General features: G+C 41.7%; 1 protein-coding gene across 6 annotated transcripts in view; it reads right to left on the reverse strand.

The window, feature by feature from the left end:
* The window catches only part of NFATC1 (nuclear factor of activated T cells 1), a 110,822-nt gene that overhangs the window by 19,489 nt on the left and 65,848 nt on the right, over positions 1–25,485 (reverse strand). For 2 of the 6 annotated variants that reach the window (XM_041427514.1, XM_041427515.1), the window contains exons 8-9: positions 25,343–25,475; positions 12,173–12,859 (exon numbers count right to left, since the gene is read on the reverse strand). In XM_041427514.1, the coding sequence (XP_041283448.1) occupies positions 12,173–12,859; positions 25,343–25,475 (820 nt within the window). Of the gene's footprint in view, positions 1–12,172; positions 12,860–21,503; positions 22,742–25,342; positions 25,476–25,485 lie in introns of those variants that run through there. The other 4 variants (XM_041427516.1, XM_041427517.1, XM_041427518.1 and 1 more) reach the window with 4 other exon arrangements.

Below are 25,485 nucleotides of genomic sequence, written 5' to 3' on the forward strand. Positions count from 1 at the left end.
GTTATGCAAGGGCAGGCTTTGGTTCCAGCAAAGTAGTTCATGGCAGCAGAAGGTGCTCTGGTTTAAAATGGTGATGTTCCCCATGACAAAATTCAGTGGAAGGGAATGGATTAGAGAGGAGTCTTCTCTTTTAATTTAGCAGATGATTTTTTTTTCAGAAGTATCCAAGTGATTTTGGTCTGGAAACACTTAAAAATTTGTGATGAGACACCATTCAGTCCAGGTGCTTTTCCTAAGATAATATTAAATATAGGTTTGGAAATTTCAGCAGATGTTCCATTTTTTCTAGTTCAAAATTTCTTTTGCTACTACTCTGCCTTTATGTAAATAGCTGACTCTAATTGATTCTTTAATTTAGTGATTCATAATCTGTTGTGAATCTTCTGTTAATTTACTTGAGAGTCTGTTATTATTTTCCCTGATTTAACACATCCTGTTTTAGAACACCCATCAAAGTTGATGGAAAAATTTTTCATGTCACTTGGATGACATCGTAAATGTAACTTGAATGCCATCTTTTGAAAGTTGCAAAGTAAGGGGATTTCCTGTTCTATTCTTCAGTTGTATATCCTGAAAGTGAGCTTTTACAAATCCTCAACTGCCTTGTCAAGGTCTGATCGCTTCTACTCCTTCTAGCACTATTTTTTCTGGGTAGTTTCCAACTGGCGAAAAATAAATGGATCATATATTCTTATTTTTCTCATTTTTACTGAATGCCCTGTTACAAAGTCTTAAAACTGATATGAAAATTTCTCACTAAGTTCAGGTCATGGGACTATATTTATTCAAAGACTACTTCTCACCCCCTTCATTTTTACCATATTTCTGAGTGTTTTTTGGTCTCCCTATGGGACCATTCTCTACCCAGTGGCAGCTCTGTAGCACTTTCCTTGCCCCTTACAAAACCAGTCTGGGTAAGAACATGGGAATAAGCCATGAGGTTATTTGAAGGTCCTGCCCTGGGGGAGCTGCCCACCAAACCTTTGCACCTGCAGGCAATGCAGCCATCTCAATGCAGATCAATACAGACACAAGGGCTCCTCTACCCTCTCTCCTTGAATCTATATAAGTTTAAGGAGCACAATGCTCATTTCATCATCTGCTCTCATTTGTCTCTATACTTATATTATTTTGGGGCAAAGTAAGGTATTCTTTAGACACACTTTTCCATGGCAGTCAAATCCTGGGCTCTTACTACTCATTTGTACCATTTCACTTTTAGACAAACTCCTCTCTCTCACACCCACACTCATCCTTTCTCCTCTTCTTCCAGAATTAATCTATGGGGGTTTTAGTGGCTTTTTTTTTTTTATTTTTTTTTTTTTATTTTTTTTTTTAATTTTTAATGGTGATGTTATATTTAACCCACCTCTCATTTCTCTTTTTCTCAGGCCTTCTTTCATTCTAATTATGTCATCAGGTAGTTTCATACTCGAAGACTGAAACTTTAAAATGCTTGCTGACGGTGCCACAGCTTCATGAGACAGCTGCTATTTTACTTTCCTTACCAAGTTTCCCAAATTGCGTGTATGTATATACACACATGCACTTGCCTATAATTGTCACAAAGGGCCCCACTCCCCCATCCCTTCCGATGAGCTGAATCCTTTGCAGCCAGAGCTTTGACTGGGGGTCTTGGAGTCTTGCAACACAGATCTGCCTCTGCCAGCAAACTCACACCAATTAAGCTGAGGGCTGCAGCTATCTCTGGAATTGTGAGTTAGCTACTAAAATAGCACCAAGAAGCTGCTTTCACATTAGCATGTCCTTCTGGCAAACCTTTCCTTGACTTCAGCATTGCTGGTTCCTCTTTAAGACTTTAGTTTACCATTGAAATGGCATGAAATATCTGGGATATCAGATTGCAAAAAGGGAAGTCTGAACCCTCTAACCCCAAAGGCCATGGTCACCTTTATCTCTACAACTCTGACTATGTGCTGAATAGGGCAGAAATCAGTAGTTTGTCTAGTAACAATGGAGGTTTGCAGGTTCCTACCAAGTGGTGACAGCTCATCCAACAGTGAGTCTGTGGTTTAAATAGATGGTAGTGTGCTTTTCTGGCCTATAAAGGTTCAGCACATGTTTCCAGAAACAGTGCCAGAATTCCTGAAAAAGTTTTCTGAAGCAGCCATTGCCCCTGGGTTTGTCTGCTGATGCTAAAAGCAGAGTCTTCTCTCTGTGGCTGATGGCACTTTCTGCCCTAAAATCAGCTTTGCTTCTTTTTCTTTTTTAATGAGGTCTTTCCTCATCCTAACATACTCTCTGTGGGGAAGAAAAACCCAAGAAAAAAACGCTTGAGAACTTTTTCAAAGTTACCTAGGAGCTCAGGTTCTGGAACAGAACAGCCATCTCCATTTCTGGTGGCCCTTCCAGAGAGATCTTGTGCAGTGTCTGGCTGAGGTACAACTTGGCAAAACTTGGACTCATTACAACACTCTGCCAAACCGGAATTTGCGTGGCATCAATTTTAGCAACTTCAGGAAACTCTAGCCTTTGACTGCTGGGACCCACAGTGTGTTGTGCAGTGGTGGACAGCTAATGAGTCAGGGAAGTTTCTCAGAAAAAAGAAAATAAAGAGTGCAATTGAAAAAAAAAAAACAAACCAAAACAAAAACAGTTTCTCTTTTTATGTGGCAAAGTCATATTAGATTGTGAAGAACATTTGAACTTCCCAGTACTACTGACCCAAAGACATTATTGTAAGAAGAAGATGCCTGGAGAAGTTGCTAATGCCTCATGCAGATGGTCAAAGATGAAAGGCCTGAAGCCAATAGCTGAGTACAAGTGCAGCCTGGAGCTTGGTGGAACACAGTGATCACAGAGGAAAAAACATGTCACCTAACAGCAAAGAGATTGCCAGTCACTTCAGCTTTCCAAAAGAATAACTGGATAGCAAAAGCTCAGATGCCAGCACTAGTGACAATCACAGCTCAGAGGTGAGCAGCAGTATGGAGCTGCAGTGTTCAGGAACTGACTGTGCACAACAGAACCTCCAAGGGATGGGCTTCTCCACCTGACCTCATGTTTCTAAAAGATGTTACTCAACAGGCACCTGCAGGATTTTCAGGAGTCAGTCATGAGTAGAAGAGATCACTCTCAACCACCACAACTACAAAGATGTAAAAGAATTAGAACACAAGGCCTTATAGATAATTTCAGACACTTTATCTGTGTACGGATTTGCATATGCAGGATAGAAATAAAGGTCAAAATAAATTTCTTCACTTAGTTATTTTTGGAGGCTTGTCTTGTGACCCAAAATAGCATTTTTTCTACTTCTTAAGTAATCTGCAGAAGACTTTGCTTATGAGGTGGCACTGAAACACATACTTTCCCTGAAGCACTAGAAAAGGAACTAACTGCTGCTCCCAGGATATCAAAATGGATTCATAATACCTACAGCAATACCGATTCTGCAACCCCAAAGGTATCACAAGAGTTATGAAATGGAACAGATCTTCAGCCCTAGCTCCCACAGAAATCTAACATCAAAAGTAATCTGGACAGCACAGACATGAAGAATAAAATCTTGTCTTCTGCATTCTCTGCAGCAGTATGACTGTAGAAGAGTCAAAATTAAGTAGAGAAATCATGTTTTAGTTGTGCAAAGAAAGGCAAGTGAGAAGCATTCTTGCATTTACATGGTGCTGAGATAATGAGCTATAAATACATAAGGATCAATGAATTAACTCACTAATTATGGATTTGGATAACCTGTAGCATTGCTTTTTCAGGACTGTTCCAGTGCTCATACTGTAATTTATATGTTCAGGAACAATATGGTTTGAGAGTTTTGACACACTTGCAGCACTGTCTCACTCAGCTTTCTGCTATTTGTCTTGCAGTAGGTTTCATGGTGAGCAAAATGGAGAAGACCTAAAAGTGAAGCCTGTAAAGGAGATAGAGGGTTGGTCCAGCTTCCTGGTTTGCTGACAAACCCAGCCAGGCTGGCCAGCGAGGACTAGGATTGCAGTTTTCCTACTGTATTTCTTACTCACCGATTGTTCCCAGGTATTTTCAATGCCTAGGCTTTGCAGACTTCCTCGGTGACAGAGGAGGAGGGGAACATTTTGAGGGTCTGCTTTTTTTCATAAGCTTCCTCCCAGCCTGGTGATAAGCCTGCTTTGGAAGCCTGTGCCCCCTTTAGTTGCATCAGCTCCTCAGAGAGGAGGAAAGACCTGGAGCCAGGTTATCAAGCAGCCTGCTCTCTACAGCGATGGTCAAGCCACTATCAGGCCCCTGACCCAGCCCCCGGCTGTCCGGCAGACACAGATGAAACAATGAGCGGTGCCGTGCAGAAATCTGCTTGGAAAAAACTCCCTCTCTGCCTGTCTATCAGGGACCAGGCTTCCATGAATGCAGCTATTATGTGTGCTTTAACTACCAGCCACGCGCTTGGTCCTGTTCCCAACGAACCCAAAGGGAACGGTGTTATTGACTTAAGTGGGAGCAGAGGCAGGCCCTCCACAGCTCGGGGATCCAGCAGCTTGCCAGTGCCTCTCCAAGAGCTCTGTACATGAAGTCAGGGAGGCTGCTCCCTCTGACACGGATGTGTTTGCTGGGCTGAGCTGCCAGCCCACCTCCACGGAGGCGCTGCGGGGGCCTGTGCCATATTCTGCTCCCTTGAGAAGAGGGGCATGCTACCACAGCTTCCCCACAAATGTTTTGACAGAAGGGGCTCAGGACACGAGAGCACAGAGGCCAAGGCACGAGGCCACACCTGAGCAGCTAATATTGCTCAGCTCAGCAAAAACCATTCAAACAAACAACATATTCCTAAAATAATTTGCATTGGAACAAAGCTTTCTCACGAAGCTTGTGCTTCTGCAAGCCATGTATTTTCCTTGGCACTGCTCCAGGCTTAAAAGCAGATGTAAATGTTACCAAGGCTCAGATACAGCAACTTCTTCCCTCCCGGCTGCCAGGGAAAGCTTACAGAAAAGAACCAACAAAACCTTTACCATTTGAAACAGCAACGCCAACAGTCATTGATACAGAAATGGAAGAATGAATCGGGCATAGGAGTGAGAAATGACTTCTTCCAAGCTGCTCTCAGCTGGAAAGAGGGGGAGCAACGCAGCTGCAGACAAACACTTAACTCCAAGTGTTAATGTGAAGGTGTGTGTGCAGATGCACATAACCAAAGGCTGCTTTTTCAACACTGCTTTCTGCAGCTTTCCTGTCCCTTGGTCAGCCTCTGGCTCCCTTCACCAGTGTCTGGCGTCACTGAATGGGGCTGGAGCCACTAAGGACTTCTCTGAAGGCACTGGACACTTTCTTGAAAGCCTGGGACTCAAGAACTTCCCTGGAAATGTAAGTGCTGACATTGAAAGAAATCAAAGCTCCCTACTATATTTCACAGCATACCACAGCTAAGAGGCAGGCAGGTCTGCTCTGTGGGCAACTGCACACCGGCAGCTGCAGAAAACCAGGAAAGACACCTAGTCTGGTCATCAGTGCTTCTGGGGGCTTTCTTCTGACGGGCCTCCTGGGAGACCCAATTCATCAAACTTGCTAGAAACAGCAAAATGCATTCCTGTGGGTGTGTGGTTTTGTGTAACAGGATCCCCCTCCAACCCAGACGTGCAAGTCCAACGAAGGTCTGACTCGAACGCATTACTTCAGCCCTCCCTTACTCATCGCCTACAACCCAAGCCCCAAATGTTAACGACTCAGCATGTTTTATCACAGTAGCATGTACACTTTCAATCATCATTAGAGATGAGGAGGGTCTAGGTTCAGGCACCACGCCAGGTTAAGTAAAACTTTCCATGAGGAAAGCTATTTGTTTTCTCCCAGAGCTGCGAGGCTTGTCCAAGAGGGAGGAAGGGAGAAGCTCGCCCAAGCCAAAGGTGTAGACAGTGTCACTGGACTTTACAGACTACCTGCATGTTGTTCTAATGACATTTCGACTACTGGAAATCACTGGGTGCACTCAGGAGTTTTCAAAGGCATAATTGTGGCAGAAGCAGACTAAACTTAACGCCTTAAGAGCCAATCGCTTTAATCATGAAGCTGAGATGTATGAAAAAGGATACATTTCAGCAAAAGAATAATTCTGTCTGCTATGGTTCCTGTTCAAATAAACTATATCACCAAACCACGTGCATTTCCAGAATATAGAGGAATAAAAAAAGAACATATGGTTTAGACGCAAAAAACTTTCATATATACTGTATAGGAGATATATGGACTTGTCAGACATCTAACGGTTCAACACTGTAAGCAATTCATGGGAATGACATTAGCAATAGCTCATATTACATCCAGGAGTTACAGCTTTTACTGCAAAAGTTATATTTAAAAGAGCCATGTTCAAAATGAAATGGCTGGCAGGACTGCAGCTTTCAGTAACACTTTACCTGTGGTTTTGCCACTTTTACATACTTATTGGGGGCTTAATACTCCCAATTTACCTTTTCAGAGTAAAATACAAGTCGCAATGAGTGCATTCATTGGCATGGTGCTATAAAACTCACAGCTGTGCAAGACAATCACAAGAACAAAAGCCTTCTTGTTTTAAAAAAGATGATTATGTGGTTCTGATACTTTCTGCTAGCCACATATCCAAACATCAGATACTTTTGTTTATGGCCTGTGTATTTTCATCTTACTATGCAAAGATTTATAGATCTGATCAGGATAGAGACCTTTATGAAAGAATTCATGTGGAGAGGAGGAGGCTGAATTAATATACAAAACTTCAGACAGGAGATCTGTCTTTCAGATGCTGTTATTTCAGTTCTGGCTCCTACACAGGACTCAGGGCATTCTGGAATTATTTTTTTTAACAGCATATGGAACCCTGGCCTCATGGCCAGCAATGAGAGTGTGCTCCTGATTTCAACAAGGCTGCCACTGCATCTCAAAAGTTGAGATTAGAAGCCAGGCCTTCAGTACTCAAGAACAGAGTAATCAAACACCTTGATTAAAGAATCCTCCAGGATGCTGCTTTACTTTCATTACAAACTACTTTTTGTAGTTTGTAATGCTACAGTTTTGTGTAATGCTAAAGTTTTGTGCACTAATGTAACAAATGGGATTACAGAATGTACAATACACCTTGAAATCTGCTGAGAATATAAGTAATAAATTTTTTCCTGCCGGTATCAATGTGTTTCTCCCTTTCTTTTTCAAAATAGCTTCATTTTCATCTGTAATGAAAACTACATTCTTTGATGTTTCTAAAAGCAGGAAATAATTTCACAAATGAGTTTCATTCTGCTGCAGGTAAAATATCTAATAGCTCATGGGAATGCCAGTTACAACCTGAAAAATATTTATTGGCATCATCCATCCTGGTAAAATGAAAGACTTGGAGCTCAGTTCTCTGTTTCACACAGGCTACACTAGGTCCAGGAAAGGGGAAATGGGGATGATGAAGGTGATTTCAAGCCACCTACAGCATCTCCTGTTGTGAGCCTGGCCAGTTCCCAGCTGCCTGGACATCCGGAAAGCTGTGTGAACTTCCACTCTCCTGCCTCTGGCTTTGGGTTTCTTCTACCAGTAAGAAAAGCAGTTAAAATTCTGAAAAGTTGCCTGAGCTGCCCTAGACAACACAAAAGAAGGAGGATTAGTTCAAGAGCAGACTAGCATAGCTTTTGACCCAAGTACTAGTTAGGTAACTGCAGAGACAAGCACACTCCAAATATAAAGATCTCAAAGATATAAATTAGGTAAATTTTCATATCTGGTTCAAGGGACCAGGAAAAATTATCAACAGCTTGTAGATTCCCAAAACTATCCATCTCTTTGGACAACACTAGTTCCACTTCATGTCTCAAAGGGTTGTATAGCAGACACATCAATACCTAAATAACATGTATTTTCTTAAAAGAAATTATAGCATGGACTCAAGCCTGTCTGCCTAATGAGCTCCAGCACCAAGCACCCCACACTCATCCCAGGTTAGATCTGAAAGGCAAACATCACTTAACCTTCACTGCCTAGGGCAGTAGTGGCACAAGCACATGGAGACACCCTAAGTCCCAGCATCACATACCAGAGTGCCCCGGTGTCCTGCAGGTATCTACAAGAGCTCCTGGTGCAGAGGACAGGATACAGTTCTCTCCCTCTGCAAAGGACCATGGACTCTCACAGAGGACCAAAACCAGGCATAAATGTCACAATTTCAATGGCTTTTAATCAAATTTTCCTGTGAAAGCAGCAAAGGTAGTCAGCCATAATCTTCGCTAAGAGGCTGAAGTCAAAATGATTTGAAACGGGTGCTGGTATCCAAGCCAGATACCTTTCAGTATCAAGAGCACAGCCATAACATATCAGGTATCACTTTATGGCGTGAGTTTTAAATATGTTCTATATGTGGAATCACATATTCACATGCTGAAATTGACAGCACATTTAATGAGTAGCCCAGGTGGCTACTGTAGATTTTGATTTAAAATAAGATTGCCAAGACCAGAACTTACTTGCCAAAATGGAATTCTCTTTGTGTGCTCCCTTTATATTACTTCAGCTACCCACCTTTTACGAAAGCAGAAAAATGTCATATAAAGGATCTCTATTTATATAAATTCATTGACTATTTTTTTCCATCCATACTTTGCAGTGTAAATGGTCTATATTTGGACATATTCCAGAACTAAAGGAATGAATATTACTTTGAACTCATAAGCTGAAACCAAATGATTTCTGCTTATACTGGTCCAAAACTGCTCTATGTATATTAGATGCATAAATCAAACCTTCCTAAAGCGGTAAACAAGCAACCAAATTTTTATTAATTATAATCTGGGAAAATCAGTTGGATATTTTATTTTTCTGGAAGTCCCCTAAGTATGTTAGATGTCAATACCTCACATTTCTTAAATAATTTTAGATAAAAATGGAGGTATTAAATAGCTACAAGATCCTGTGAAGATATACTTACTAAAATGAGTGATGCTTTGAGAATTTAATTTTTAATGTCATTAAAATATTTCATTAATCAGGGATGAGGAAAAGAGTTGTTATACTCAGAGTATCAGGCAAGGAAAGCAGTTAAGTACACCTGACCCGTCTCTGGCTTTCATATTGTTCACAAATGCTACAGACATTCTACCCACTCCTCCAACAAGAGTGGGTGGATACCACTTAGAGGTGGATATACTAGTAATTAAAAATGGTGATACCATCAAAAAGCTGCTATTAAAAAAAAAAAAAAAAAGTCAGGTACATGAAAAAACGAGTTGCTCCTATTTGGATATGAGCCACTCGCCAAAACTCACGGTGCCTTGTTCCACTGTTATGGTCAGAGGTGTGAATGAAACAGTACCAGGCACAAAGGTGCTGCTGCATCCATGCTTTGCCTTTTCCCTGCTGATCTCAGTGAGCAGCAACCCCTGGGACACCAGGAGTAATCACTGCTGGTTTCCAGGCAGTCACCAGAGTGGCCAAACTGCCCTTTGAGACTCTGCGACGGAGCCCAGACGTCATCCTTCCGGAACTGACAGGTGAAAGGGATTTTTAACCAAAACAGGATGAGTGTTTAGATAGTTGCTGGGGAGGATAAGATCACATCAGAAGTGGCTTCAACTCACACTTGCTCCGGCCTACTGGTGGGCTTCTGCCATCCAGAGTGACCTGGCAGCACCCCTTGACCCACAGCACTGAGCTTCTTGTCCCGCTTTCAAGGGCTGGACCCAGCTAGCGGACATGACTCAACTGTGTGGATTTTGCTGTTTTGGGGAGGCTAATTTTCCATTAGTCTGCTCTGCTGCTCCATAATCAATTGATATGACTTGAAGGAAGCAGCAAGAACATGTGACAGAGTAAGTCAGATTAAGGCCACCCTTTCCATAGGAGCCTGCAGTTCCATCAGATTAAATGTAATGTGAAACCAATGTCTGCAGTGGTGGTGAAAACGCTGCCTTCATGAAATGCATATAGCATATACCTAAACAGGCTTCCAGCCTGACTCACAGCTTTGTGCTCCTGTGCTGTGTGTCTGGGGCATGCCAGGGCTCTGCATGGTTTGAACAGGGCATCTTGGCCAGCACAAATCCAACAAGAAACACTTCCTGCCTTTAGCCCTTCATTCAGGTACTGAGAAAAATATAAAGAGGGTAGTAGTCCACTTCAGATATACATAGAGTGCATAACCTTTTCTTCAGGCAGAGAGGTAAGGTTTAGTTAGGAAAAGGGTTGAACATGTGGGTTGAACTCCATCAGTGTGATCCCTGAGACAAACCTAAATATAATTTTAGCCATTTCTGATTGACCCCCTTGACGGAACTGGTGGTACTTAATTCACTGCACTACAAAGGCTTGGGCTTCTTCCTATTATATGCTGTTATCAGGACTGTTACGTCTTTCTTGGTTTATAGTTCTTGTGGTCAGCCACAGAAGGATTTTGAAATCCTGCTGGATGCCAAAGGAACTATATGTGGATTTGGCTAGCTGAAGAGATCTTCGAAGTCAGCCTCAGTATCAGTGCAGATGTATATGGTAGCTTCTACAATTACTTCTGATCATCTGTTAGAGGACTGGTGTGTGTGTGTGTCCAGAGGAGAGTGACAGAACAGAGATGAGGTTAAAGGCAAAACCATTTACACTTTGTCAGAGAATGAGCATTTCTGAAAATACTAAAACCCCTCTCTCAGTCCACATGGTAACAAAGCCCCTCTGTTCCTCCATGAGAAACCTAAAGCAGACATGGCTGAGGAGCTTCATTCACCTTCATCCCTGAGATACATTCCCATGTCTCCAGTAGGGACCAGCCAAAGGCAGCTTTCATGGTTCTGTCTGAGAAGAGGTTGCTATATTTTTGAGAGGTAAGGCAGGAAGGCTGCCCCTTACTTGCACTTTTCTTCAAAAGACAGCTATGCACTAGGTTTAGTTATCTAAATTCTCATCCTTACATAGATAAATTCTGTTTTTTCTCAAACCCAAAACTCTGGCAAGGCATGGCTTTTTTTTTTTTTTTTATTTGTGTACATTTCTCATTTAGCTTGTTGAAATCATGCTCCTTGCAGCATAGGTAAGTGATAAAAATGGACACTGTATGAAGACAACCTTTTCAAAAAGATGTGTTGTGCAAAACTAGTGACCTTATCTCCTAATTAGGAAAAGTTCCCTAGACCTCTCTATCATGTAACCAGTAACAACTGAGAAGAAAAGTAATTTTCCTAGAGCTGAAAAACAAAGCGCTGCTATTCAGGCTCCAGAACATTAATTTTTAATCCTAATTCAGTGAGTAGCATGCTGTTTAAAGTAGAATGACAAAATGTCATTGTTAAAAAAACAAACCAGTGCAATGAATTGTCCTTAAAGTCTCCCTAAAGGACAATAACGTTCAGATGTTCCTTGGCACCAGTTAGTTTCAATGCAGCCATTTACATGGCATTTCTTCTTCAACAAGCATGGTATGTTATATAAAGTTACATGGCTATTGGAAGGGAATTCCCATCCTGCATTAAGGTAAGTGTCCAGAATACTACTGGTATACTTAGCAGCAAATGCTAAATTGCAGTTCAGTAAGGTCACATAACCAAATTCCTTATTATCCCTTTTATTACCTTCAACTAATAAATATTTGGGAACTAGGATCTTACAAGTTTATCACAGCATTTCAACTTTTCAGTGCTGCATATAAAATATATATTCATACAGAATCTTACAAAACCAGAAAAAAAAAAAAAAAAAAGAAAAGAAAAAGCAGCAGCAAGGCCACAATAAAAACAGAAAAAAAGGTAGTCTTAAACATCAGATGTAAACAGACTGAAAAGTGATGCTGAAAGATATGCTTCCATTTTTAATTTGAACCTTCTGAACTTAAGTAGAGCAGTTTACCATTTAGTTTCAGTGAACAGATTTGCACATCAGACGTTTCACTGCATTATGAATGGGACAATGTTAAATATGTTTTTACCGCAGGTCACTGGCATGGGCATAAGCCAAGAACATACAGTTAAGATTATTACAACATAGCTATTGGTCATGCAGCTAGAGGTCTATGCCAACAACATTTAATGCTTAGATAATGCGGTTTCATTACTGAAAATGAAATGAAAGGGCCCTTTCCTGTATAAAGACAATCCAAGCAAAGTCCGCACCTTTCCACCAGGCCATTAACAGAACTTTTTTTCCGCCAAGATTCAAAAGAAGAGGGACTTAAGGGAACTCACTGATAGAGCAACATGGTGAATGCAAACCTGTGCTGTGGAAGACTTACCATCATCCAGGTACATCTGGTCCAATTCCTCAGGTTCTCGCTTGATCGTTACAGGAATAGGGGCCAAATTATGATTACTTTCCTCATGCAACTCTGGCAATGACAGTGGTTGGGTTGTTGGAGACTCATTTCTGTGAACCTTCGGCAGTTGCTGCTGCTGTTGACCCATTATGGATGAGTGAGTTGGACTGCAGGACTGCAAATAGGTTGGCTCTTGGGTAACAGATGGAACTGGAGAAGAGGGACTGTTGGGATAGAGTGTTTGTTGATAACCAAGGGGACAGCTACTGCTCAGATGTTGACTCACCTGCGGCTGCAGCATGACGTGAGATGATTGCTCGGGGGGGCTTGGGTGCACAACTATAGACCTTGGCACTTCCTGTATGGTGGGGACACCTCCAGCGGGCTGCTGAAGTCCGAGGTGACTGTGGCCTGGGTTGGGGATGCACTTGTAAGGAGAGGATGAAAGGTCGTGCAGCTTGGGGCTTGCGTTGGGAGAAGGTGACATCACCGCGTTTCTCTGCTGACAGGAGGCAAAGCCGGCTACGAGGCACGAACCAGGATCAGGGGGCATCATGATCTGCTGACTGTAGTATGGTTTAGAGAGAGGGCTTAAGCCTTGGTTCATTGGTCCACAGGTTTGAGCAGGCTCATAGTCATCTGTGGGTTCTGTTTTTATAATTGGAACTGTTAAAAGAAAAAAGGTTTTAAATAAACATGAGTTGCGTATTGGTATGATCAAGTTGGCTTGTGTCTAGGATACCCTTTGCAAAACAAACAACGCTGTGAATAAGACTCTGTGTGTCTTTTGCCTAGTTCTCCCACCCTATAAAAAAAAATGAATGAGTCATCAGCACAAGAAAGTCACAGCTGGTTCTAATATTGAAAAGGACTATTTTCTTTGGACTCTCCTCCAGCACTAATGTGCTATAAAAATCTATTTGCAAATAGCTGTGCTTCAGTGGAAGCTTTGGACCCAAGGGCTCCATGGATTTGTAGTAATCAAGGCAAGAATTTTAACTTGGATAGACTACTGCATTTCTACAGCTACCGATGGCCCATTTGATAAATGTCTGTACACGCAGTGAACTGGAGAATAATAAGGTAGAGATGGGGCTTTTAGAGTTCAATGAAAATAAAGTTGCAAAGTCACATGACAAAGTGCTATGTACAAGAAGTTTTCAATTATGAGGGTATTTTTGAAAGAGTAAGATCTTAATTGTTTAGTTTTTTACATAATTGCATTTGATTTTCCTAATGCCAGCTCCTAATAAATGTTAGTCAGTCTCTGGCTACCAAGAAAAACTGATTCCTGTTTTAGAGACCTCTGCTTGCTCTACCCACTGTCCCAAACAATGCCCTAATTGAGCTGTCACGTCTCTAAAAACTACCAGAATGTGGACAGAAATGATTGTCAGTGAGCATCAACTCAGTCATGACAAACGCAGAGCTGCTTTCTCCAATCAAGGAAAGATCCTTTGTCAAATTCAGGTATCTTTTCAATATTTGCTTTCTCTCTCAAATCAAAGTGAGATGTCTTTGAAGCTTCTCCTACAACAGATGCAGTGCACAGGCAAAACTGACCCAAATTCTCTGTAAGGAAAATTACAAATAATAGAGCCAAACTAAACCGTAGATGTGCTTTTTTCTAGTCAGATGCACCTCTAATGCATGCAATGATCAAGTATGGATGCTTAGTGGCATTTATCTTCTTTCTAAAAAATTTCTGGTGACACTAGAGAATATTATTCATAACATTCAACTAACCAACCCCTTGTGGCACAAAGTTAATAATGAAAAATCTTTTCACAACTCAGCTCAGATACACGTGTGTTGCACGAGTGTCTCTGACTGTATTTTTATTTGCATGTGTTTTACAAAACACCTACACATTTTCCAGCCATTTATTATGTTTGTGTATGAGTCTTTTTGAGCCCCTTAAAACGCACGTGTCCATCTGTACATATAAAACCTCTTTTAACACTCACAGATTTTGTTGGTGGTGAATGCACTTCACTACCCTTGTTTTAGAGTCCCTGAGCCCCTTGTTAACTTTGTTCCTTTTATGTTTTTACATGTAGATGCTTGCAACACTTGTTTCAAGATTTCTAGCACCCCAGTAAAAACAGGTCTATATATATGTAACAGATGTACAGGTGCTGCTCAACACAAATAGGCTAGTTGTGATGGACTGTCGTTGGATTTCTCATAATCTTATTTTCACCAGCTTGGGTGCTGCACACTGGCTAGCAGGGCTACTAATGCACTTGGTTGGAGAGAAACAGATTCCACATTCAGTGACAGCTTGACAAAACCACTATCACACCCTTTAGGAAAATGCAAGACCAAAGAAACGCACCTAGATAAACACAGCAACTCAGATATTGTAAGAAAATACCTTTAATAAGTTCCTGAGCTAGCAAATATTCTCACATGTTTTATATTAGGTTCACTGTGCTAGCACTAACCACAGCACAGCTGGAAATATGATGGTTGTTGAACACTGAATTTTCCCAATATATCACTGTTATAGAAACACCTGTGCTAAATAATTCCATGCTCAACCACTGGCAATACAACTCCAATAAACCCTGGAGATGTCTGACTTGTTATAACCCAGGGAAGGATTATAGCCCTGGTGGCAGGCAGGCTGGAGGCTTTACAGAAGACAGGTTCCTGATCTCAGGCTGGCTTTTCATTGCAGCTCTTCTGCAGCACACCATTGCATTTTGTTGTCACTTCAGTCTGAGTTTTTTCTTTAAAAAAGCAATGACATGGGGTCCATTTGGAGGTCTGGTTAGTGGTCATGAATATTGTGAAATTTTTTTTTGTGTACACATACTGCAGCCAATGGAGGACCACCAGAAAGTCCTGCTCTGCATGAGGTGAAGGACTGATGGGTGGCAGGGACTCTACTCCACACCTGTTAGTCCAAAAACTCACTTGGAGATGGTGACAGCAGCCAAAGACACTCCTGGTGCCTACAAATTCAGAGGGAAAACAGAGACTGCTCAGGGCTAGTCAGGGTTGTTTTGCTTTGAACTAATACTTATGGGCATCAGTTATTTAATGGGAAACAAATTGTCTTTAAATGGACAAATACTACCTGCACTTATGCTTAGAGCTACCTGAACCTGTTCGACTGAACTGTCTTCATTACGTTTTTTAATGTGTTTTTTCAACGCAGTAAAGAAAGTCAGCCCTTGCTCAGTTTCATATATTTTGTTTGTATGCTAATACTAGAATAAGTATCACACTAGAAGACAGAAAAAGTATTCCTGCTGAAATGGTGAAGGGATTTGTATCTGACTTTTCTGTGTTTTGCCAGCTGCATAGCCATTAACCCTGTGCAGAGTGAGTGTGAGCATCACACAGACTGGGATGGCAGCCACTCAACCCCCTTAAAAAAACAGCAAACATCTTCATGAGGTACCAGTTTGGAGAAAGGAGGTCTGTAAGATTTTTTTTTCCCAAGAAGAAACCATTACTAATGATCCAGATGATCTGGAATCATACCTGTAAAGCTGAGCATGCCAGAAGAAACGGAAGACATTAACAGTCCCCTTCCAGCCAGATCTCAACTTTAGTATTTTACATGAATAACCATAGTACTTGACTTGGGGAGGACACAATACCACAAATTGCTATATTACACCAGTTAACGGCTTGTTTATGCTACTCTGTCCCATTACCTGCTTCTCTCCAGCCTATGTATCTTCAACGAACAGAGTAACAAAGGCCAAAAATCTTTGCCAATATTTGTATTTGCAAACTCAACTCAAACTACCTGTGCGTCTGATCTGGCCATTCTGCAAGTACCAATAATAATAAATATTAATAAAGTATCAATTCTGATTGTGCCAGAAGTTGGTGCAAACCACCTTACATTTTTTCTTTGAAAGGGCAACTGTTTTCTTCCACTCTTCAACGGATTTTAGAGGGCTCGAAGTAAGAGCTATGAGTATTTCAAAGCACACCTCCCTAAATCAATGCAAGTAGCTGTATTCACTGGCTACCCACTTACGATCACAGTGTCTATGGTGTTACTCAAACACTGTAATGAGGCTACAAGGAACTAATACATCCTCACCCATTGTCTCACTGACTTCTGGGGGACTGAGGTGCACAGCTGGGGTGTGAAACTGCACCTGACTTAGAACTTCATACAAGCCTTAATACCTACCTTCACTGTTTTCTCCCAGATATGCAAATCATAGAATACCCTGACTTGGAAGGGACCCTCAAGGATCAAGTCCAAATCAGGGCTCTGCACAGGAGAACCCTAGGCAGTTCACAGGGGAGCCCTCTGCACAAGACAACACAGCGGACAGCACAGTTCACAGGCCAGCTTGTGTTACCACTTATCTACTGACTCATGATTGATGAACTGCCAGTCTTTACAAAACCAAGGTTGAAAAAGGGGTTTTGAGCCCTTTTCTACATCCCCATGGAGGCATGGTAAGCTAGCTGTCATAACACACATCCACTTCATCACTGACTTCTACAAGTGAGTATTTCACAGAGGGAGATGCAATGTGATATAGACAGCACCGCTAATTTTCTCAGGATTAATATTTAACAGAGAACAGTATTAGCCTAACTTCTAGCTCAAGTATTTCAAATCTTGAATTACTTGGTAACACCCTGCCAGCTAAAAGAGACACTCCTAGTCAGTCACACAGCAGGTCTGGGCTGGCAATTAACTGCAAAGTCCTACAGCTGTTCAGAACCTGTGAGCACTTTCAGCAGACACAGTCACTTCTTAAATCCAGCACAGCCATACCAAACAGCAACAATTGTTCTGTCTCAGAACTGCTCCATGGTGCTGAGGTAGCACCCAGCCTTGCAGACTCTCAGCTGACTAAAACAAAAAACTGTGACTGAATTTGCGATACACTGAGATTTACCTATAATAAACTGGAGCAATGAAGCCAGAATTTGTGAAATTGTAAACACAAAAGATGAGACTCAGAAGCCACATTATTCATTTAAGAGTGCTGAAGGATCTGGCCCTTGCCCTAAAAAGGTAAAAAAGAATGCAGGTTTGGTACAGTGAAATTTTTAATGCCTGTTACTTCACAATGCATTAGGTCAGCTGACGGTTTTAAACAGTCCTTGATTTTGAATATTAAAATATGACAGAAGTCACTGTTCTAAATTAGTCTGATAAGTAAATTAATTTCAAATTGGTTTTCAATGGTTTGGTGATGCCTTCTTAGACTCTGAACTCATGTCATTATGTCATCTAATTTAATATGAAGTTCTGAGAACCACGCATTGGCAACAGCCCTAGCTATAAATCAAAGCTTCTTACTCAGAGAGATCAGGGTTATGACATCATACCAAGGCACTGGTGGAAGACAATGGTCCTTCTGTGTGTGTCTGAATCTGGGAGAAATATTTCAGCCAATTCTGCAAGCCCACATTTAAATGAAAGGCCTTTCTAGCAGGTAAAAAGTTAATATATCAAACCTAGAAGAAAAATAACAAATCATGCACATTCAGTAAAGGGAGTCAGAAAGTGCTCAGATATAAACTATACATATTTTTGACAATTCTAATAAGTGTGTGTTTGCTTTCACACTTCAGCAATCCAGATGTGTTTTTAAACTTTTTTCATTTTTTGGGGGGAAGGAATGCTATTAAAATATGTGAACTCAAAAAATAAAATCTTATCAAATAAACAGATGTTTATTCTGATTAACATTTAGCTACCAAATTCCCATTTCCATGCAGTATTATCAGTGTAGACATTTATGACACTAAAATATATTTATTTTACTCTCAAGTTTGATTTAACTTATCCAACAAAATAGCTTCCTTTCATGGTGCAGACTATGATGTAGTTGCCTGGCACCTGCACACAGATTTTAGTTAAGAGTATGAAAATCAAAACACTACTTTTTTCATCATGTGAACACACATATTTCTTCAACTTCTGGACTAAATGTCTGGCGATTGGTAAGAATTTGGGATGGGACTTTCAAAGAGAGCTGAGAAGTTAGCTATCGAAATCTCCATTACTGAGCTGAGCTCTGAAAGGCCATTTGTGCCTTTGAAATCCTTCCTTGTCAGTCAGTTTTCATACCTTCAGAAGGCAGCATACCTTCAGAAGACACTGCACTGTGTGTGACCCCAGCTGCTGTCACTGATTTGCTGCTGGTTGACCAGGGACTAATTAGGGATGTGGACACATCTCCATGTGCAGTTCAGCCACTCTGGATTTGTGCAAAGACAAAATCCTGGCAGCTGCTGCAGTACTGGCTGGATCCAACATACTTGAGGCCTCACCCCTTGTTCTGACAGTGGAGCAGGCAGTGCTGGGGAGAGGCAAGGGGCTGGCTGCCCTCACCAAACATAATCCCTGCTTCAGTAACACCCGAGCAGCATGGCTGAGCAAAACTTTCTGAAATGCCCTGCCAACATAGGTGCAGCAGTGGCAACCTCAGTGACAAGGGACGAGCACTCAGTCTCAGGGATCTTGTGAGACAGTCAAGCTGTCTATGAACTTGGTGTTCTCCCCAGGCACCTGTTAAACCAAAACACTTAAAGGTCAAGCTGCTATCAAGCCTTTGCTTTTAGTTACTAAATCCAGCGCACGGTGACTCAGACACAAAGGAAGCCCCCTGCCATCATGACACTGCAGGGAGCACTCGTGTGTGTGCAACTTTTATCTGCACAAGTATCTGAACTCGCCCTCTCTTGTTTGTATATTACTACTGGTGCTACTCATCAGGAGGTCTAACTCTAAAAGATGCCTGCCTACCTGCCAGACCTTTTTGGGTTTTGTGTATACATTTTTACAGGTTCGGATGAATATATACAGTTTTATACAACAATAGCTTGGGGAGATGGAAACCTTGTGCATATACCTCACCACATAATCTCGGACAGTGACATTATCTGATTTGGAAGTGCTTTCCAGCTAACTCATTTGCTAAATGCTTTTCAACAGCTGTTAAACTATTAGGTTATTTTACACATATTTATGAGACAGAAGATTATGTACAGTAGCTTGTTGCATGCCCTGCTAAATCAGGTGGGGAGAAAGTAGGTGGAGGGCATTTTGGGTTGTACTAGTACAGAAGGTTATGCATTAGCTTTCTTTCAAAAGAAAGAGATAAAAATTCTTAAAAGGCACAATTTTTCACCATAACACTTTGTTCAATCCTACGGTGTTGAATAGGAAAATCAAGTCCTATGATATGCCCACTTGGGCTGCTCTACTGCTGCTTCCACAGTGTGGTGCAGCATGTAGCTCCACTGCTGCCTTCAACTGGACACTTAAGTGTCCACAACACCAGTCTGCACCAGCCAAGGCTTTCTATGTCACGTCTGTCAGATGTTAACATCCACCGGGCTGAGGTCTTTTTTGATGAAACTGCACAACATTACACCACCAGTGCTGACTTTATCCCTGCTTGCATGTGAAATCACTGGGAAGCACGGCAAGGAGTCCTCAAAATGCTCATGCAGAGGAGTTCAATGACCAAAACTACAGGCTGGGTTTTTTTCATCTGAAGGGGAATATTTGAAAATTGAGGTACTGACAAAAGATAATTTTATGCACTGGAAGTTAACTGTTAGGGGTGATCATTGCTGATGGTCACAGCCATCAGCACACAGCCAGGGACTTCTACAGAGCACTTGTCCACTTGCCCTGCCTTTCTCAGGGCAATCACACAGGTGATTTTTTCCTGGCCTTCCAGGTGAAGATGGAGCACCAAAGAGAGGCAGCGTTCCTCATATGCCTCTCCACACAGATCAAGACAGACTCTGTTTGCAGGTCAGATGTGGCTGGGCTCTGTCTGACTGCTGAAAATGGATGTCACCTGGATGAGGTGTGGGCAGTGCATGAAGCATGGGCAGGTCCAGTGGGTTCCCAGAACCTGAGGGTATAATGCTGGTGAGTGCAACACGAGCCTACTCTGCTCCTCCACAGACCTCCCGTGGCTCCTCGATGGGAATGGAGAGGCTCATACACCCAATGACGATGAACTTTGTGATTGTCATAAATGAGAACAGGATTCTGACAAAACCTCACCTGCTTTTAGTTACTCTGCTAAATGTCAAATCAGCCACTGAGTAGCCAAAACTAAATAAACTGTGTCAGTGTATAGTGTAAAAATGAGTAAATGTGATTCTTGCTGTCACCTAAAATAGAAGTCCCCTGGGGCCAACCTCTCACCCCATCCCTTCTGTTGCCCTGTCCTGCCATGTGCTGGCTTTGCAGCAGTGCAGATGCTCCTGGGGATGCAAACACCTCCAGCAGGTCTGAGGCTCCAAGACTGACTCAGCCATGTTCCGTGTCCCCTTGTTGAGGTGCTGCTGAGGTCGAATTGCACCAGTCACTGGTTACAGTGCCTGCACAACACAGGCCCTGCATTGGCCCTGCTCCCCCAGCAGCCCCCAAATCAACATCGTTTGCATAAAAGACTAGGCTAATAATTTTGCCGACCTCAAGAAGGAAAATACAACAAATACTGAGAGGTGAGAGGTGTCAGGAGACAATCAGCACAAGCCACATGCTGTGTCACATTAGAGTGGTAATGCTTTGCATCCTCATTTCTGCTAAGGGGGCTGATGTCATCTTTTAACTTAGGGAGTGAGGTGTGGGTGGAAGGGCTGAGGTGAAACAGAGGCATGGCTGCTCAATGCAGCCACGAGAAAAGTGTTGCACCCATCTGTATGGTGGGCAGGGGATAATTCTAGAGCAGAGGAAGTAAGTCAGGAGAATGCTGACAACAATATGCCATGGGCAGCACACACCCTTTTCAGATGTACACCAAGGGGTGGTCCTGCAAGGAGTGGGGAGTTGGACTTCATGATCCTTATGGGTCCCTTCCAACTTGAGATATCCTATGATTCTATTCTACAGTGTTAAGAGCTTCACTTCTGTGCCACTGGGCTGTAAACCGCAATACTGAGGCACATCTAGTCACCACAGGCAGGCTCTCAGCACAGCTACACACCCACAGATTCAAAGGACTTCCAACCCCACCAAGTCACTGTGGCCAGGTTTTCAGAGGAGCTCAACATCTCGGAGACTTGTGCAGATGACTGCAGGGAGGCAAAGGAACTGCAGAAAAGCTGTATCTGTGCGTGAAAGCTGTGCAGTTGGAAATCTGGCCCTGTGGGTAGCGAAACGCATCTCAAAGTAAGAGCTACCCAGAATATCAACACCATTTTAATAAATACCAGAAGCAATGAAATGATCTTTTAATAAAGCTTTGAAAACTAAGAAGCCTGACAGAAACAGAAACTGGAAATACTTTATCATCAACTCTTTGCAAAAGCATATTTTACATTCCAGTAGAAGAAACACATCAACTTTCCTTTTTCCTTTTTATTAAATATTTCCTGGACAAACTAGCCTGTCTTTGGTTAGTCAAATATCACTACTTGTCTAAACAATATTCAAAGAAAAACTTTCCTGTGTTCAACATTCTTGATATCAATACTTGTTGGATAACAGAAAACATAGAGAGCACTGGCTCCTATCTGCAAAAATAAGTTCTTGAATACATTTCCTCTATTTTTTTTTTTGTGCCTACTTAAAAGAAATCTAAACAGACAGAAATCTAATCCTTATCATTCATTGTTTAAAGTCTTCTGAGCAGGAGAACTCCTTCAGCTTTCTTAGATGAAAACACAGGATTTGGAACCACAGCATACATGCCTGTGTTCTTCTCAGACTCTCCGGCTTAGTTTAACCCTGAAACGTGGTTTTCCGAAGTGTTCTGCTGCATGTGACGGAGCTGAACATCCAAGGGTCTGCTCATTGTGCTCTGCTCAGACTTCTGACTGCAGTGTCTGGTCCAGAGCCTTTCTCCTCAAATTTTGATGGGATGTGGCAATGCAAAATGTATCAGTACTTACCATATGACCTGCAGGAATTCCCCTGTGCCAGAATGGCGTGGAAACTACTTACATTTCTGCACCAGGCATGTCTGTGGAGGAGTCTCAAGAGCCTACAAGCCTGCAGGCTCCAGGACAAAACTGATATGCAATTGCTCAGTTATATGTATCATTGAAGTAACACTAAAAAAATGACATTACAGTCATTTATGTACAATATAAGCTAATACAGGATTCAGGAGTTGTTCAAATTTAGCAGAACAGTAAAGCAAAATTTCAATTAATGTGGATTATGAGTACTTAGGTTTACAGTCTATCCCAAGCCAAAGACTTAAGCAAGCCTGTTTTCAAGACCTTGGCTCCTTTTGCAAAGCATCTACTTTCTGTTTTGCTATGTTACTTAAACTTTTCATTTACAGAGCAGTAAGATTTTCATTTTTACAGCAGCTTTTTTATTTCTGAAGCAGAAACTCATCTTCACCAAGTAAGTCCCTGCTCTGCCAAACACTTGAGCTAACACAGGGAAGGTGCAATCCTGCCACATCTCCACAGCATGGAGAAACCCTGTGGTGGTGAAATCATACTGCTGGAGATGGCAGCTTGTGCTGGCTGCATGTCACAGAGCTGTACTCCATGGAGATGCTATAGGACCATCCATGGGAGGTGGGATGAGTGAGGTCACGTGTCCCTGGATCCACTGGCTGTTTTCCCCTAGGGAATGAGGAGAAATAGGAGCTACAGGAAAAAGTCCCTACTGCCCCTCAGTGGGGGTGGGAGCTGCCCATGGCTCTACCACTGGTCTGTGTGTGTGCCCACACCCATCCCAAGAGCACAGCCAGGGGGTTCACATAATATTTAGGCTTTAGTCCACATTTGGTATTTTGCTTTGGCACAGTCCAGTTGAGCTGTAAAATATATGTCTGATGTGCATCATGAAGCTTTTAAAAGCTCCCTCACACAGAAATTCCTGCAAAACTATGGTAGGCACTGAAATGCAGCATTTCATTAGTCCTAAAGCACAGAAGAATAATAAGAAGAAGAAGAACAAGAAGCAGCAGCTTACAGGATACTGTTTCATTTGTGTAAAACCACATCTTACACTTCATGATCACTCTGACATTTGCTTGTCAAAACCCTACACTGTCTCTGTTTGTGGGATTTGTTCAAACAACAGACAAAGTGTTACCTGGGCCAAACTCCTGCTTATCTCATCTACATTTTTTTACACTGATCACCCAGTGGTTCTTGACTCAGGTAACTTTTTCTGCATGAGTTAAACTTTGGTTTTATACAATGCCTTGAAGCAGTAAAAGAATGTTGTGACTGAAATCAAATGAAGCCTAAAATGACTCCTAGAAATACAGCAGCATAAATGAGTGATTCAATCACTGTACGTGGTTTCTAAATACATAGTGGAGGTGATTGTATCTATCTTTGAAAGGCACAATGGAAAGAAATACCAGCCACAGAAGGGCAAAACCTTACAGCTGTAATACAGGCATTACAACACAAGCATAATAAAAACATACTATACTATTAATTCTGATGATTGCAGAAGCACATTCACTTTTACCGCTGCTATGGGAGAGGCTGCAAAGAATGCAACATGTTTTTCAATTATCTATATGCACATATACATATGTATTAAGAGAATGTGAATGGAGAACCAAATAGTAAGGAAAGAATATTTACTAGGAATACCTGCTTTCCTTTACCCTATCCTGGTGTTACATTTTTTCTTTCAGGTTTCCTTAACGCTGAAATGAAAAGATTTCACTTGAATTTAAATTGGTACAGCAGACTAAACAAGATTCCTAATGTTTTCAACAATTACCATAATTAAAGATGTCTTTGCAGAATAAAGCCTAGGCTGGTTCCCTGATGTCACTAAGTCTGCTGTCACTAGTATGTATCCCCATCTCTTCACATCAAATGTTCCAAACAGAGAATAGTGATAGCATAAACCAATTCTGCAGGAGTGCACACTATTCCCAGGTTCAGACTACAATGGTAAAAAAAGGCCTGTGTAAAGGCTGGAGGGAAGATGCTGCTTAATAAACAGCAGCTAAGAAGAGGCCTAAATCTGAAATATTTATGAAGGTAACTTGGGTGACAAGGCAATACCTGATTGCCTCTACAACTGATTTTTGTTGCTGAAAAGTGTTGTGGAAGAGAATAACAACTCTTTTTCTTTCCAATTTAAGACATGAACAGTCTTTAAATGTACAGACATCCCCACTGGGAATGAAGTTTGCATAAGCAGGCTGATTCAGTGAAGCACAGCTACAGAGAACATATGCAATAAGCTCTCCGTTGCCATGTCAGGCTTCCTGTACTCCTATTTTTAATTTAAGTCCCAATAAAAGTGCACGCATGCTAACTGGGTGAAATTCCAAATGTGTACTTTATGGGATTTCACCTACAAAAAGTTAGCATGTCTCTTCAAGTCATGTGATACGACTTGAATATTGCTTTGTTGGTATTTTCCCACAGAAGGATTCTTTTCACTTGGAAAGTCTACAAAAAAGTATAGCTTAATATTTTTTTCTAATTCCTCTTGCTTCCCAAATGACAACAACAAAACAACCACCTTTCTTTTCCTGCTTTCCCCCAAACAGTGTTCTTGGTAAAAAAAAGCCATTTCAAATGATAATTTAAAAAAAAAATCTGAATTTTCTAGCTATTAAAATCTTCATACAAGTCTGCTTGGAATTCAGCCATCATGAGTGACTTTATTGTCACTTCACATCTACCAATATAAGCTAAAAAAAATAAAAAATTGTCATACGTTTCTGAACATTTGCCATCCATGAAGCATTTTACACAGAGCATTCCAATCTCTACCCACACTGTCCATCTCAATTTTCACCCTGTGCAAGGCAGCAAGGTGCAAGATGACTGCAAGGGGAATCCACACACCATCTCCAGCTCAGAGCCCAGCATGCTTAAAATATTGTGGTGTGAATTTAGAAATGTTATTTGAATGCAATTTACCCTCTGGGGTTAGAAAGGGTTGACAGCAGAGAGCTCAGTGCCTTCACAAGCATCTGAGTTTGTGCTGTGGCTCTTCAGCTCCCAAAAGCAGAAGTCCTTGTTTCACCAGGCCTCTGCCACCAATGCAAATGGAAATAATCTGCAGAGGTGGTCTATTGTATGGGCAGTAGAGACAAAGGCAGCTTTCCTGGATTCATTCCCACTCTCATAGCACCAGGTATACTTCCAAAATATCCAAATTACTAAAGAATTATTAGAACCATGTATCATCATTATCTCTCACTTTTACTAGCAGAGATAAGGAATTTGTTTTGTTACCATTAGCAGGAAGATAGGTGAAAAGCTGGTACTGGCTTCTCTTTCTTTTCCCGTTGCAGACATAGAAGTTGACCTGAACAGGGCTGGTAATTCTCTGATTGCGGAAAGGGGGTATCTCAACCACCAATGAATTCTGCAAAAGC

This window comes from Onychostruthus taczanowskii, unplaced genomic scaffold, assembly GCF_017590055.1.
Source record: "Onychostruthus taczanowskii isolate IOZ18803 unplaced genomic scaffold, ASM1759005v1 scaffold115, whole genome shotgun sequence".
Classification (NCBI taxonomy): Eukaryota; Metazoa; Chordata; class Aves; order Passeriformes; family Passeridae; genus Onychostruthus; species Onychostruthus taczanowskii.